Consider the following 15,953-nt stretch of genomic DNA (forward strand, 5'->3'; position numbering starts at 1 on the left):
AACTAATTTAAATACCAAGAAGCATATTTTGGTGGCTTCATCCAGGCCCTCCAAAGGATCAAGTTTGTTCTGCTCTAAGTCAACAGGACCAACAACAGGCTGCTCCACATCTTGATCCTGTTCCCTGTCTTCCAGTTCAGTATCCTCCTGTTCAGCCAGGGAACTGATATCTTGCTTTGAGGAATACAGCATTATTGACAAAATCTACACAGAAAAAAGGGAGCATATGGTGTGACAGCTGAAGGAATTATTAGTTTATTTGCAATCAGCATCTTAGAGCAACATTATCAGACCAGGACAGTGCTTAACAGTGCTATTTTACAAAGAAGTACACCTAAAAATAAAAAAAACAACCCCAAAACACAAACCAAAACCATTTCCCACTTCACTAATGAGTTCCACCTCCCCTGCTGCTGCAAAGACAACTTCAGTGATTAGCTGAAAGTGCAAAGGAAGTTGAGAAAGTAATTATTTAACCATTTCAGTACATCAAAGATTTGAAGATTCCAAGACAAAACCAGAGCAAAGGTGACCATCCCCAGAAGGAGTGATGCCCCTACACACCCTTCTCCTTTGAAAACAGCCCTTTGGCTTCTCCACAGCCCTAAAGAGGAATCAACACAACTCCTGCCCTAACATAAAACACAACCAACAGCTGAACCACACTTATCTTTCAGCAATTAACAACCACTGGGAGAGAATATGCCCACGTGTGCATTGATCTCCCCACCTGCCTTGCAGCAAAACCTTGTGCAAGTCATGCCTTTCTTTGAGATGATTTTCTAAATTGAAGAATGGAATTCTAAAGAACAGTCTAAATAAAATCCATAAAACAATCTGAGTAGGTGAGTGATGTCTCATCCTGCAAATTGTTTTCCAAATAAAATCAGATTAGTGAAAATCAGCTCCTGCTTTAAAGAATTTATTCTATTATCCACAGGATGATGATGGGCAGAAGGAGGCAGATTCAGGGATACAGTTAAGTGAACATTGTTTTAGAGAATAATTAGGGATAATCTGGAGTCCCCAGGAGGGCAGTGCACTGCCATAACCTTTCATGCCACTGTGTGAAGCCTGACTTTTTACAAAATGTCACTTTTCTTACCTCCAAGTCTCGGAGAAGCCAAGTCTTACTGAAGCCAGTTCCTTTGCTACACTTCTTCACCAGAAGTTTGAGCAAGCCAGACTGAAGAAAGGCAGACTGGATCTCCTTAAAGCCATGAATCTGCACACACAGACACACACACACAAATAAATAACTAAAAAAGGAACAATGCATCACAGTGCTTGTGAGGCCTTGTCACACAGCCTTGGGTGCATTTCCTGCCCAGATGAATTACACTGGGAATCTTTTCCTTTCATTTCCCTAAAATAAAAATCCCCACTGCCAATCCCTTAAGGGTATCATCTGTGACGTGCACAGAGTGGTAACTGAGAATCTCTTTTGATCTGACACTCAAAAAAAAAAAAGAGAAAAAAAAAGAGAAAAAAAAAAAAAAGAAAATTTCCTCTTCAAATACTTCAGGAGTGAGAAAAGTGAGCTTCACTCCATAAAATGTTATCTCTAGGAATTTCTTCCTGAGCTCTCCTGAATGGCTGGCCCCCAGAGAGGAGAAGCAACACAACTTCCAGCTCAGACTCACAAAAGCTATTTAAAGCCCAGCAACATTTCCAACCCCCTACAGACAGGGAATAAAGGATCCAGCTGTGACAGCAATGCCCTTGTGGTGATTCCCCAGGGGGCTCAGTCAATACCCAAGCTCCTGCAGCACAGGGTAGAACATGAATTTTTATTTCTCTACCATATTCTGTGTCAGGTACCTTCAGAGTTCTGTACAGCCCCTTCAGAGCCAGGGACAAGACCCAAGTTGTTTCCACAGCCTCAGCATAGCTGCTGTCCATGCTGGTCTGCAGGAGGTGGGTGGAGATGAGGACAAAGTGCTGCAGGTACTGCCTCAGCTGGGTCTGGGAATCACTGCCCTCCTGCCCACACTTCTGAATCAACTGATAGTCTTTCACTACAAGAGAGAAAAAACCATAATTCACTTGGTTCACATCAAAATGTTGTGGAGTCATCTCTTAGTAGATATGAGTAGGTTGAGACATGAGACATCCTTACATCAATGATGTTCTAATAAAGGTCTTAGACAAAAATGATCTCAGATTCCCTGAACAGTCAAGAAAGTATTTCATTTTTCAGTACAAGTTAAAAATCCCCAGGTCACTTCTGGCCACAGCACATATTTGCACATTAGTAGCACAGCATGCAAAGTAGCTCATGCTGTATTTTACAATTACAATGGGGAAAATTCTGACCTGTAATTGATGTGATGAAATAAATATTGCTGATATTACTGTTTAAAATGTCAAGATTTAAACAAAAAGAAAAGCTTTTATATTCAAATCGTCTTTGAATATCAAAAAGTGGCTTAGTCTGTTGATTTTTCCAACTGCCCTAAGATTTGACTACTGAAGTTGAGTAAAAGACAACCTTTGCTTTATTAACTTCACTATATTAGGTCATACAAAGAGAAAAGCCCTTGCTCCTAAAAAATCAACTGATTTGTTATATAAAAATATATATTAAATATATATCAAATGTTAAAATAAAATGTTAAATATACATTAAATATTAAATGTAAAGTACAATTTAATATATTATAAAATACAATGTGTTATATATTGAATGTATGTATACATACATACATACATATATATATATATATATATATATATATATATATATATATATATATATAATGTTTCACTTGGTCTGAAATTTTAGGGATATCCAAACTGGTTTTAAATTAGCAATTGTTCTAAAACATTAAGGACAGGTTTGTAAAGGATAAGACACAAGCACTACACAAATCTTGAAACAACTGCTTCATCTTCATCAGAAGTCTGTTTCTGAGATTTCTCAATCAACAGAAAGGTCTCAACAGCTTTCTAAATCCTTTTCTGAATAAAGATAATTGAAATAATTACTGCAGAAGCTTCACAATTTGGCAGTGACCTGCAAGCAGAATTTGGTAAGCTATGAGCAGACAGTCAGGCAACTTACTAATAATGGAATTCAAACTCTGCAAACTGCACAGTGGTCTAGTTAACATTTGCTTTTAACAAACTGCAAGGAAATACTCTGTGATTCTCTGATAAAACAAAAATGTCCCAGAACCTGTTTTTCTCTTTCGGGTTTTGATGTCTACAACCACTGCCCTGTTTTTCTCAGTGAAGTGCTTCAGGATGATGACATTGTGAGGCTCATTGGCATTGTCCATGTACACAGAACGAGTGCCCATACACAGCACCTGAAACAGCAGCAGAACCTCAGTGAGCATTTGGAATATTTCATTACAGATACACAGCCATGTCCTAGATTGGTTACATTTGCTGATTCTTGCTACTGTATTTTTTAGCTGAACCACTGTTTGTATTTGCTGGTCTTTAGGAAATGGAAGTTCAAGTCTATAAAAGAAATGTCTACAATAACCAATAATGTTACATAGGCAATGGATCAGTTATGAACATCAAGATGGAAAATGGATTGTTTTGCTTGTACAAAAGTCCTTTTAGGTATTGAAACAAATGAAGCTGGTTTGCTTGTAGCAGTTATAAGCAGCATCCAAAGAAATGCCAGGCAAAACCAGTTCATTATTCCTCATTAGATCAACGTGAATTGTGCACAAGTGGAAAGATGTGAACTCTGACACACATCTGTCACTGTCATATTTCCTGGGAAAATCCCCTTGCCCAGGATTCTTCTCCTGGGAAGCTGAGAAGCCTCAGAGAAAAGGGAAACAATATTATCTCATTTGCTTCTCCTGTGTTTTGCTGCTTTGGGATGTGTTTGGAGACTGTTTATCCAACACATGAATTGTTTTGACTTAATGACCAAACAGGGCCAAGCTGTGTCAGACTCTGAGAAGAGAGCCACGAGTTTTCATGATAATCTTGTTAAGCCTTCTGTAAGTATCCTTTCTCTATTCTTTAGTCTAGTTTTAGTATAGCATTCTTTAATATAATATAACATCATAAAATAATAAATTAGCCTTCTGAGATTCATTCCTTCCTGCCACAGGGGACCCCAGCAAATACCACACACATCAGGTTTTGAGAGTTTATACAGGCTGTCTCCAATTGATGGCATCTGTAGTATTCAGAGATACATAAAGGCTTTAACCAATTTTATTTCCTTTAGGACTGTCAGGCCACTTACCTCAGGAAAGCCAACCAGCACCAACAAAGTGAAGATGTTGGTGTGCTTTAGCTGGAAGGGCAGCTGCTTAATGCAGTGGTCAGTGAAAGCAGCAATGACGTGGTGCCACTGTGCAGAGGAGTTGAGGGCCCGGAGGATGTCTGCCATGGAGCTCGCCCAGTCCAGCCCCACGCGGCTGCAAAGCAAGAGCAGGCTGCTTTAGGAGGGCTGACTGCAGACTCTCCTCCTCAAGACAGCCCATCACTGGAAATCTGTCACAGCTGCAGCTTTCCAATTGTCACAGAACTGTTTTTTCAAGTACTCGAACCTTTCATGCCAGCTGACACATGAATTCTGCTTTGTTTTCTATAGAGCATAAATCTTATTCTGCTTTCTGAGAGGGTCCACAGTCCCACATCAAAGTGTGCCTGAACATTGCCATTGTGGACTCTGAATTTTAGTTTAGAACTCAGAAGTTTCTGTTTGCATGGCAGCAAGAGGTTTATTTCCCATATATGTAACCACTTGCTCACTCCCTGGATCACACAAATAACCTGCAGGGACTGGTCTCTTACACTAAAGTTAGTTTTTGAGAAAAGTCCTTTCCCTCAGCTTATGCTCTGGATATTCTTAAATTTCATATGCTTTTCATAAATTTAAAAATTGTGAAAATAATTTCATATGCTTTTCTATTTGTTCATGAACCCTCCCTGTAAAACACAGCTACAATAAAAAATAAGTCATATTTAACAGGCATGACATTAATCTCAGAATGCTTGAGAACTTTCTCAGGATCTTCCAAATCTGTCCCTCCCTGCTGTTTCCAGTGCAATTTTACTATAAGAAACCTCTCTCAAGTACTCTTACACAGAAGGGCCAGATCCAGGAGTCAGCACTGGTGACAGGTATGTGACACACCTTTCTCCTTTCCCAAGTTACACAAGAGATTTGTAACAATGGGAGAGAATGAATGTCACACAAAAATAAAGGACTGCATTTTTGGCTTTCCTTGTAGTTTCCAAACCTCACTTCCTCCTCCCTGACATGCTGTGTAGGTAAGCACAGGAAATCAGGCCACTCTTCAGCAGCCAGCATTCTTCTGGAGGGAAATTAAAATTCCCACTGCAACAAAGGCTGCAGATGCTAAGCCCCTTCCATGACCAGGGTACAGGTTTAATTACCTTTCTATTAAATAGCCCCTATGAAAAAGACATACATGAAAAAAAATTACTGTTCAGCAGAGATTAACTGATTGGGTTAAGGTAAGAAGCACCTGTCTAAGCACACAGCTCCCAGACTGAACAGAAGATGAGTTGTCTTCCATCCTTCTGGCACTGTAGACCCATCTCCTGGTACAAACAAATTATGTTTGGCTGAAAGGATTTTAGTGACAGCAGCATCCACTTCTGCAGGCATAAGCCTGAGGATTAACTGGCCCAGGAGCCCCAAGGTTAAATGGTAAGTTTCATTCAGGTGGCCAGCATTTGAGATTACAACATGAAACATCAGTGGAAGTATTTGTTCCAGGTTGATCAGAGACATTGTGGAGCCCTGTGGAGAGAGAAAAATCTCAGTGAGGCAGGGGAAGAAAACAAGGTTTTTAGTCAAAGTCAGCACATGCAGAAGCTTCTGTTCTGAAGGTCTTTAAAATGGGACAGAAGGAATGAGAAACTACATTCCTACTTGGGTTATTGGCCTGTTAGTGTGACCTGACATGGGAAGCTAAACTGAAGATTTAAACTCTGCTAAACACTTAAGACTGTACTTCACAGATCCATTAAAATTCCCTTCCCTCTCCCCCCACCCAGGAACAAGCCCTTACATTCCTTAGTGCTGCCAATGTCTGAAGACATTCTAATTCACATTTCAGAACATGTCAGCAACATGGGTCTATAGCCCACATTTAATTCCAGTGAATTTTATTCATGCTATTTGTGCACGTATTAAAAAACCCAGATGGAAGGAAAAAGAACTAACTGATTTGAAAGGTGGTAACATAGCTGCCAGCAGCCCCAAAATCCTCTTCTGAGAGCATTCAGCAAAAACTTGTTCCTGGCTAGGTATTAAAACCTTCTCTGTTGGTTTTGGGGTTGAATCCTCTGAGATACAGTCACCTGCTTTGCAAATAAAAACAAAATGAGAAAATCCCCTAAGTGACATTAAAAATAAAAGAAATAAGTGATAGCTCAATTTTTATAATCCAAATCTAAAAATAAATAGAAATTATAAAAAAGAATTATTACAATTTGAAAAAAAAGTCTTCTACAAGTGTATGGAAACAGAAGGTAAAGAAATTTATAGCATCTAGTAAAACATATATAGGACAGTGCTAGACAGATCCATTTAACTTTCAAAATTCTTACAATCCCAATCTTTAACAGGATAAGACACTTATTTTCTGTTTCCAAGTGCATCAGAACACACAAGTGTTGTGTTAGACCAAGAGGGACTGTTATCTCCATACATGGATAAATACTTGTGGAAATCAACTCTGATTTCCAGACTCCTTTAAACAGACTGCAAGGCATTTGTTCAAAGCAATGTCTGGCAGGTTTTCACAAAGCAGACACAGACATTTGAAAATATGCAAAACTGGATTAGGAATAAAAAGGACAACTGTTTGTTTGCAGATGAGTAGATATTTCTGAGACAGGGAAAATGAGAAATGATGTTTTACCTGTTGCAGGAACATTGCCATCCACAGACAAGTCTGACTCTTGTCTCACAACAGCTTTCTTTGCAGAGACAGGTTTGATTTCAATTTCTTGTTTTCCTACTTTATCTTCTGCAGGAGACTGGATTTCCTTGTGAGTATCTCCTTTCCCCTAAAAATAAAACAGAAGTATTAAAAGATTAAAACAAAATGTAATACCTGCAGGAACAAGCATGGAAAGAATTCAGTCATCTGCACTTGACTAACATTTTTCTTTCAGTATCAAAACCTTCTACTGAAGAATTTCTTGATGTATTCATGTCTAAAGTTTCCATACAATTAAATTACGTTCTTTTATTTTGCTCATATCTCCCTGCATAAAATTATTACACTGTAATGGTTTTAAACACTGTATAAACCTGTGCTAACAACCAGGGGAAATGACAGCCCTTTCACAAAGAAGACATGTCCCTCTCCTGCAACACTTTCTGAAAATCTGTTCAGAACAAGAAGTTTTTGATCAGCCAGACCGAATGAAAAAAACAACTGTCCCCTTTCCCCCCAATTTTTACCTACCAATGAAATCATTACTATCCCTTATTGCAGTCCCACATGCAGAACAGGGTGTTTAAGGACCTGAAGATGTTTAATATCAGACCACAAGTGTGATATCAGGGCCTCTGGAGATAACAGCTACTTACACTGCGACGCACCAAAGAGCCTGGGCTGCGTTTCTCATCTCTTCCCTTCCCTGCTCTATCCCCAGGATGACTTTTTGGAGCACTGTCTGTGGGAGGACTGCCTGAAACAGTGTCATTCTCTGAGATGGACTCATCTTCTGGTAACATGCAGAGGAGAGCTAAATTCTTCAGTCCTGGGAGCAAAAGAAGTTATGAAAGTTATTTAGCTGTTGAGTGGCAAGACAGACAAAAAGCAGAACTTAAACACTTTAAAAGAGAACTGCAAACTTTTCACACAATTCTTTTGAACATTAACTTTATCAAAAACATATTTTCTATCAAGCTCCTAAAATTATGTAGTTTCATTGAATACTAGTGATGGACAGATGGTGACATCTTCCACCTCAAAGAGGCCACTGGGGTAGAGATCTTAATTAAGGAAAACAGTAGAGTGTAAATTCTGAATAGCAAATGACATTTATCTTATTTTTCAATCTTTTGATCACTTGCACGACAGAACTGCATATTGTAAACAGATTAATTAATGAGTAACAGATTAATTAGTGGTGGTGGTATTTCAGTTGTATTAGAGCTGCTCCCAAAAACTACCAGCAAACTTATTTAAATTTTAGTCTAAAATTTTTGATACATTCAAAATAGGTCCCTATTGTATAACCCCATTTTCTGTAGTCGGTTTTTGTTCACAGAAACCCCCATTTCCAGACAAATGAACACCACTGCCAGAAATTTATACCACACAGTTTAAAATCTCTTCCCATGAGATGCAGAACAAAAAACTTTTTCCACCAAGTTATTTGCTGTCCTTCAGCTGTCAGTGATACATTACTAAAAGAACGTGAAGCTGTATTGACCGATCCCTTTACAACAGCTAAGATGGAAAAAAAAACAACCAGAGACTTGCCAAGTTGTGTCCAATGTTTATGTTAGCATAAAATTAGTTTTCTCAAGCACTCTATTTTCCATGTTCCAACGACCCTGAACGACACTTGTTCTACATTTGCCTTCTACATAAACAGTTATTCTCAGTGAAGTACACAGTAGCTTCCCCTTTCCTTTGGAAACTTTCAAGTCAGTTACACAGAGATTTTGGACACTTGTAAAAGCATTGTTCAGAGCAGGAGGAGCTGACTCACCTTTTCCGTGCTGCGCTTTCATCAGGCAGTCCCCAATGAGCTGGATGCACTGATGCTGCAGAACTCTGGCATGACTGAGGACCTGGGCATCCAGTTTCTCTCCTTCTACTTCCTCCCCATTTGCCAGATCTGCACTGTAGAGGGTCAGGGCAGCAAAGAGCAGCCAGGAGTAATTGTGGACGTAGGGCTGGATGAGGCGCTGGCGGTCGCTGATGCGGATGGTCACCATGGGGTACACCGTGATGCTGTGGGTGGGCAGGTGGCTGCAAGGACAAGGGACACATTTAGGAATGCAGCTTTTGGTCTTCTGCTAACCAACATAGTCAGTCAGTCAGTCAACACAAAATACCTCCAGAGGAAAACACTTAAAACCCAACACATTCCAGAGGTTCAAACTCTGGACCTGGTTTTTATGACCTCTGGTGTCAAGCACTGAAAATTGTTGTTTTCCACAGTAGGGATTGTCTCTTCTATCCTGTCATACAGGACTGGCAACTCCTTCTGCAGCTTTCCTAACCACATCCAGAAAACAACTGCTACCAAGTGACTTCACAGGCTGGGGCAGGTTTCCAGACATTTTTGCCAAACTGGTCCTATCTTTGTTTCCCCAAATGACACCAAGGAGATGTTCTGATGTCAGACACAGCTTTATAGGAAGCACCATGAGAATGACTGATTGTATTTAGCTACTAAATACTGTCTTTCTGCCACATGGAGGAAAGCAAATCACATTTTTAATACCTGTCAGAGTATTTCTTTGCATGATAGCATCCATAGCAAAGGTCAAAGTCATCACAAACGTTGCAGTTCATTCTCCGACCTATGATAACTCCTTGGCAGTGATCACAGGCATATTCCATATTCACCATTTCATGGTCATCCTCATGTCCTTCAGGTTTAACTCCACCTGGAAAGAAAGATTTCCCTGTAAATCTTTTTGACAAAGGACCTTTCCTAATCTCAAGTTCACATTCATACCAGGGAAAGAACAGTTAAACATTTGTAAGGAACCCAGGAGAAAAGTGTTTGACTTTATTTTGTGTCTAATTGTCCCGGGTTGCAAGATGTGGGTGGGGGTGTCCAATTTATTCCCATCTGTCAGAGCTGGGCAGGTCTCTGCTGTTCATGGGCAGTTTTCTTTATCTCTCCCACAGCCAATCCTCCCTCCAGGAGATCTCTGCTGTCCATGGCCACTGAGTGTCCCTGCAGGGCTGATCAAATTCCACCATCCCATGGGGAGATGCTCTGCCCAGGGGAGGAGCCAACCATTCCTCCCTGGATCCAATCTGCCCTGGGAACAGCCCAGCAGCCTTTGCCCCCTGCATTCCCAGAGGAGCAGCTTTCTGCTGCCCTGCATTCCCAGAGGGAGAGCAGGCCCATCTCCAGCAGCCCTGAAGCTGCAGAGGAAAACTCCCCCCTTGTGCAGGATCCCTGCTCCAGCAGAGCCACAGCTGGCACTGCAGGAGGGCGCCCCCCTGGGTGGGACTGTGCCACCACCCTGAGCCCCCTGGATGGGACTGTGCACCACCCTGAGCCCCCCTGGGTGGGACTGTGCCACCACCCTGAGCCCCCTTGGGATGGGACTGTGCCACCACCCTGAGCCCCCTGGGATGGGACTGTGCCACCACCCTGAGCCCCCTGGGATGGGACTGTGCCACCACCCTGAGCCCCCCTGGGATGGGACTGTGCCACCACCCTGAGCCCCCCTGGGATGGGACTGTGCCACCACCCTGACACACAGGGGGTCAGTCATGTTCTGACTCTGGCAGAGTTGTTTTGTATTACTGCATTTTTAAATTTTTATTTTCTTCCCTACTAAAGAACTGTTATTCCTATTCCCATACCTTTGCCTGAGAGCCCCTTAATTTCAAAATTCTGACAATTCAGAGGGAGGGCATTTACATTTTCCATTTCAAGGCAGGCTCCTGCCTTCCTCAGCAGACACCTGCCTTTTCAAACCAAGACAATAATTTCCAAGATACTGTTTTGGCTTCAAGTGGAGGGTTTTGAGGGGTCATTTGGTGGTTCTTACCAAGGAAACAGGTTTTGCACAGATCCATGTCGTTGCACTGCAGACAGCGGTAGCGATGCCACGGCGCGATTTCATCACAGCCATCACAGGAAATGTCTACGTTTAACAGGTCACAGTAACGAGCAACAAACATGTGCATCTACAGCAATAAACCAAAACAACTGACTTGAGGATTATTTTCTGACTTTGAGAAAGCTTCAGACATGAAGCAGAACATTTTTCCTGCCAAAAATGAATCGGGATATTTTAATCATTTTAGATTCTTGAAAGTCTACAGAGACCCAGCTAATAAAAAATTATAATAAACCAGATTCCTTTCTGCCCTTTAGGCTTTTAAAGGTCTCTTATTTATCCCTTCTGCAGGTAAATATACAAAACATGAGGTCACCTTTCTCTGCTTCTCTGGATCAGCTTGAGCTATCTTCTCATACCAGGTCTCAAACATTACATCCTGACATTCATCCATCCATTCACAGTTTTGCTTGTAGTCTGCAATTTCATCTTCTTCACTCCACTGACTAAAAGAAAAGTAAGCTTAAAATTAGGTTTGAATGCTATCAGGCTTCCCTTTAATAAAGCTTTACTTTTTAATGAAGAACCAAGTGCTATGCCATGTCAATAACAACAGAATTGTGAGAAATCTCATTCACTCAATTAATAAATGACCATACAGACATTTGCTTCTTGCTTCTGTGACATGTTCTTAAATATATATGGGGACCATAATGCAAAAAAATCAGAAAGATCTACTCTGATAGAACAGCTTTTGCTGGCAGATCAGATGTTTTAAGTTTTTCTGGCCTTCACATTTGCTCATGTGCGAGTACAACTATAAAATTGCCACATGAAGGTGTTAGAAGCATTTGACATTCATCAAGGCAATAAAGAGTATTATATACCTCCTGCTACATTGCTAAACAAGCAAAGTGTTCCAGTAGTAATCAGGTTAAACATTAAATTCCAATAGTTTTTGCAAAAACTACTGAAATACTAAAATTTCAACACTGAAATATTGAAATTTTTTTGCTGAATACAGAAAAAAAATTTGAAATACTTCAGAGAAGCCCTTGGCTACTGACCAGAATTATGCCATACTTGTTAATAGTACCCTTACTGCTTGTTCCAGCAGGAAGTTCAGGAACCCTCCTGGGTAAAATGGAATCAGTATTTAGCAGCATGTGAAAGCTGCATTCCTCCTGACTCACCAAATGACACTGTCATGGATACTGATGTTCTCCTGTGATGTTGTCATGAGCAGATGTGGCAGCTGGATCTCAACAAAGAAGGAAAGATCACTGGGCTCCCAGCTCATATCCAGGAGGTGCAAGAGAGCTGTCTGCACACAGGATAAGGCAGGAAGCAAAGACCTAAATAAAACCAAAAAACATTAAAACATGACAGCTCTAAAGCTGGCCTAAAGCTGAAAGACCTAGAGTTGAAACTGTGTGTGGAGAGGAAGGGTAGAAAAACCTGTACACACTGATTTTCAGGCTTTACTATGCATTAAAGTAACTCTGTGGCAGGAATTCAGGTTTATCAAAGTATTCAACTTACACAATTTAGCAAGTACAGACTATGGAATTTGAAAGAAAGACAGTTTTCCTTCTGGATTCAGTTAAGATCAAGCCAATGGTGTTGTCTGAGCATTAGCAAGAGGGTTTGTCTCTTCTCTACAGTACAGCATTTTATTGGCATTTGCAGCAATTTATTCTGTTTGAAACCTTTTTGACATTTTCACTTGAAACTGAACAAAGGTTTCCATCATGGCAAGAAGGGTTAAAAGTCCCAGGTTTGGTTCATGAACTCCCACGGCTGGCTGCCCTGCTGGGGCAGGGGAGGGTCTGTTCTCTTCCAAACTGGAACCCAAAAAGGGAATTTCCCTTGGGAGTTCCCAGCTTTTAACCCCCTGTGTTCTCAGAGGCGTATCCATGCCCTCAGTGGACAAACCAGGTGCCAATATTAAAATCTGAACACTGATTGGCGTGACCACACCATCCAAAAAAAAAAACCTCAATTCCTCTCAAACCACAACAGACACCTGGCTATAAATCCTCCAAATTCTAACCAGAGTGTTGCCAAAACATGAGTTTTAACATTAAAGCATGGCTGCAGAATTGCCATGTTTCTTGTGCCATTAGCCTTACCCAAGTATTTATCCATGATAAATTTGCTACTTCTAGTATTTTACTACAGAGAAACACTGCAGAATTGTAACTGCAAAATGCAGTAAGTCAAGTTTTTAACACTGGTAAGTTTTTCTGCTTTCTTTTATTCCTTTAGTAATAAAAAGCCAACTTGGCATTTTTGATCACAAGACCAAGGCTCCTCATTTAGTACTGTAAATAATGGAAAGTACAAACAAAATGAATGAAGGCATTAAATGATAAATAACAAATTACAAAGGAGGAGGTGTGGAGGAATGCAAAAAAAAAAAAAATCACATAAATAAAGCAAACAATGTACTGTACCTGTCATTAATTGAACTGAATCCCTTCACAGAATTTACCAGGAACAAAACAAGCTGGTAGTAGGATTCTCTAATCTCTTTGTGTAGCTCAGCACCACAGCCTTCCAAGTTTCCAAAGTAGCTGCAAATTAAAGAGTTATTTTAGTAGTCTAGTATTCATTGTGATATTTTAGGTAGCATGATTTGTGCAAATTTTTCAAACAGGCCCTTTTTAACCCCTCTTCACAAGTGGGAAGGATGTTAGTTTTATTTAAAAATGCAGTCTAGAAGTTTCAAACAAAAAAATGAAAGAATCCTGTACCAGGAATCAGAAGTGAAGAAATGGAACAGGCAAAGAGAATATTCTCATAGCACCAAGAAGAGAACATTCCTTTAAATTAAACAGTTGCTGTATGAAAATCTAATCAAGATCTTAAAGGAAATCAGTGCATTGCAAGATGACCACAGAAAGCTCCTGACAAGTGAGAAGCCAAGAGACAGAATTGTGACAGCACTGGCCAGACACAACATAGAAATCAGAACTAAACATGTTCATGGCATGAACAGCTGTGCAACTAAGTCCCACTTGAAAATAATTATTAATTTTTGGGTTTTTTTTTTAATGAAGAACACAAGATATGCCTACTAGCCTGAAAACTAACCTCAAGTCATATTTTTATTATCCACATGCATTAAAAAGCAGAACTTTCTACTCTTGTCAATATACATGCTGGAGGAACACAAGAACTAAGACAGTCAATCACATGGCTGAGATTTGCCTAAATAATTACTTACTTTGTAAAATCTTTCTGACAGGCTAGAAGTTCTAGGAGAAAAAGTACACAGGGTGGGTGAAAGCAGTGTGGCTGCCCAAGAGAGTCCAGGCACTGGCGGATGGTCTTGAGCACTTCCAAAATACTCTGCCCTTGGGATTTTCTCAAAGCAAGAACCTTTAAAACACTGAAAGCAAAAAATATCAGTGAAAACTTCAAAACCCTGTGCTTAAAACAACTCAAATAAAAGAACAATTCAAGAAGTGCTTGACACAATTGCTTTGTATCTGATCTTCCAGCTGTATTTCAGTGTATTAGTTGGAGTGAGTAATAAAGCTTCCAACAGAATCCAGCTCTTCCTGCACCACTCTATGTCCTAAAGCCCAGAACAGACAAGCTGAGAATTGGGAATCTCTCTTTTGATTTATGTTTTCACAATACCAGGTAATTTAATGAGACATGCAACTTGTCTCTATTTGGTACCAAGGATTGGTAATAGTGATACACCATGGCTTTGCTTTTGTAGACAAAAAGCAAAATACCTCAGCAAACAAGGAAGCAAGACAATAAATTGCCAAGTGACTGTTTTTTTACATTCTGTTCTATGTGACAGAAGCAAATGAAATTGAATAGTACTCTCTGAGTCCCTACATCCTTGTGAATAACTGAAGTTTGATACATGAGTCTGACAACTGTTTGTATACAAAATATTCTGCCATATTATCTTGCTGCTAAAATATTTTATTCCACCTGAAGAGGTGTGAAGAAAAACTTCTGTGTATTCTAACTGACAACATTCTCAATTTGCTTACCTTTCATGTGAAAGTGACTGATCCTTAATAAAGTCTAAAATGCTCTTCAAAATAGGGTATTTTTCCTTCACAGTAGGCAGAGCTCTTGGCTCTTCCATTGACCTGAAGGACAGCAGCCTCAGTCTCCCACGGCCCAGCTGAGACTTGCGGGTAGGAGTGGAAGGAGGTGATGACACATCTTCTTGCTGTGAGACTGTATTCTCAACAGGCTTACTAAGAAATGCAGATGCAGCCTCTGCTTGGTGGAGGTCTGGAATTTGTTTAACTTTCAGATCAGACTGTGATGCTTGACCCCCCTCTTTTGAAACAGGGTGAATTCCTGCACTGGATGACACCGATGGGGCTGCCTGGAAGTCCATGTCCACAGCTGATCCTTGTCTTTGGCATTGATCACTCACATACTGCTGGGGATCATCCATGTCTTGGGCTTCCAAACTCTCTGAGGCAGAATCTTTTGTCTTTGCTCTTATGGGCAAAAAGTTCAGTAACAAAAGGCTCTTCTGCACACAGAGTTTTGCTGCAGCATAAAGATTGGAAGAGTTGAAATCACAACAATAAAACAACAAATCTGCTGTCTTATGCTTAGGAAGAAAGTGATTTATCTTATTTCTTCTCAGTTGAGACAGCTAAAAAATACTGGTTTTCTTGTCATATTGATCATGATGCTATGGGTTGCTTAAGTTCAGATTTCCAAATGCTAAATCTGAATAATCACACTGAACCATATGAAGTTCAGAAGAGTCAGTGAGAACACATTTTGTTCTAATAACAATCAGCTGCTGTTCTAACATCATTTAAATGTGGTAAGAAGTATCTACAAAAACTGACAAATGTAAGTTCAGAACCAGATGACCTGAGTAAAAGGTCACTCTCTGCAGAACTTTCTAACTGTTTTCTGCAAAGAATAGCAGAACACAATCCCAGATAATTAATCCAATGTACACTAGGTAATCTCTTAAGGTAAGAAAAACTAACCCCAGTTGCTAACTTACCTTTCACAGCAAATATAATGCCTTCAGGTTTATAATGCTTTCCTAAGCTACCTGGAATGTTCACACATACATGGCAACACTCACCAAGAGTTTCTGGGTTCACCTCACTTGCTTCTGTGTTCTGCTTCTCCTCAGCATCATTTCCCCTCCCCATCAGGGATTTCTGCTTCATTTCCAACTGTAGACAGGACGTTAACATAGTTAAAATATGAC

At 40.2% G+C, this 15,953-nt stretch overlaps 1 protein-coding gene across 4 annotated transcripts in view; it reads right to left on the bottom strand.

Annotated features, from left to right (window-relative positions):
* Positions 1-15,953, bottom strand: part of ZZEF1 (zinc finger ZZ-type and EF-hand domain containing 1) — a 59,025-nt gene that overhangs the window by 12,922 nt on the left and 30,150 nt on the right. For 3 of the 4 annotated variants that reach the window (XM_050981758.1, XM_050981756.1, XM_050981759.1), the window contains exons 28-45: positions 15,825-15,918; positions 14,749-15,265; positions 13,959-14,123; positions 13,186-13,305; positions 11,923-12,084; positions 11,106-11,235; positions 10,718-10,856; positions 9,427-9,592; positions 8,686-8,948; positions 7,553-7,725; positions 6,876-7,023; positions 6,176-6,315; positions 5,472-5,749; positions 4,220-4,394; positions 3,179-3,311; positions 1,822-2,018; positions 1,106-1,225; positions 16-204 (exon numbers count right to left, since the gene is read on the bottom strand). In XM_050981758.1, the coding sequence (XP_050837715.1) occupies positions 16-204; positions 1,106-1,225; positions 1,822-2,018; positions 3,179-3,311; positions 4,220-4,394; positions 5,472-5,749; positions 6,176-6,315; positions 6,876-7,023; positions 7,553-7,725; positions 8,686-8,948; positions 9,427-9,592; positions 10,718-10,856; positions 11,106-11,235; positions 11,923-12,084; positions 13,186-13,305; positions 13,959-14,123; positions 14,749-15,265; positions 15,825-15,918 (3,309 nt within the window). The remainder of the gene's footprint in view (positions 1-15; positions 205-1,105; positions 1,226-1,821; positions 2,019-3,178; positions 3,312-4,219; positions 4,395-5,471; positions 5,750-6,175; positions 6,316-6,875; positions 7,024-7,552; positions 7,726-8,685; positions 8,949-9,426; positions 9,593-10,717; positions 10,857-11,105; positions 11,236-11,922; positions 12,085-13,185; positions 13,306-13,958; positions 14,124-14,748; positions 15,266-15,824; positions 15,919-15,953) is intronic. The other variant, XM_050981757.1, reaches the window with a different exon arrangement.

This window comes from Serinus canaria, chromosome 19, assembly GCF_022539315.1.
Source record: "Serinus canaria isolate serCan28SL12 chromosome 19, serCan2020, whole genome shotgun sequence".
NCBI classification, from domain to species: domain Eukaryota; kingdom Metazoa; phylum Chordata; class Aves; order Passeriformes; family Fringillidae; genus Serinus; species Serinus canaria.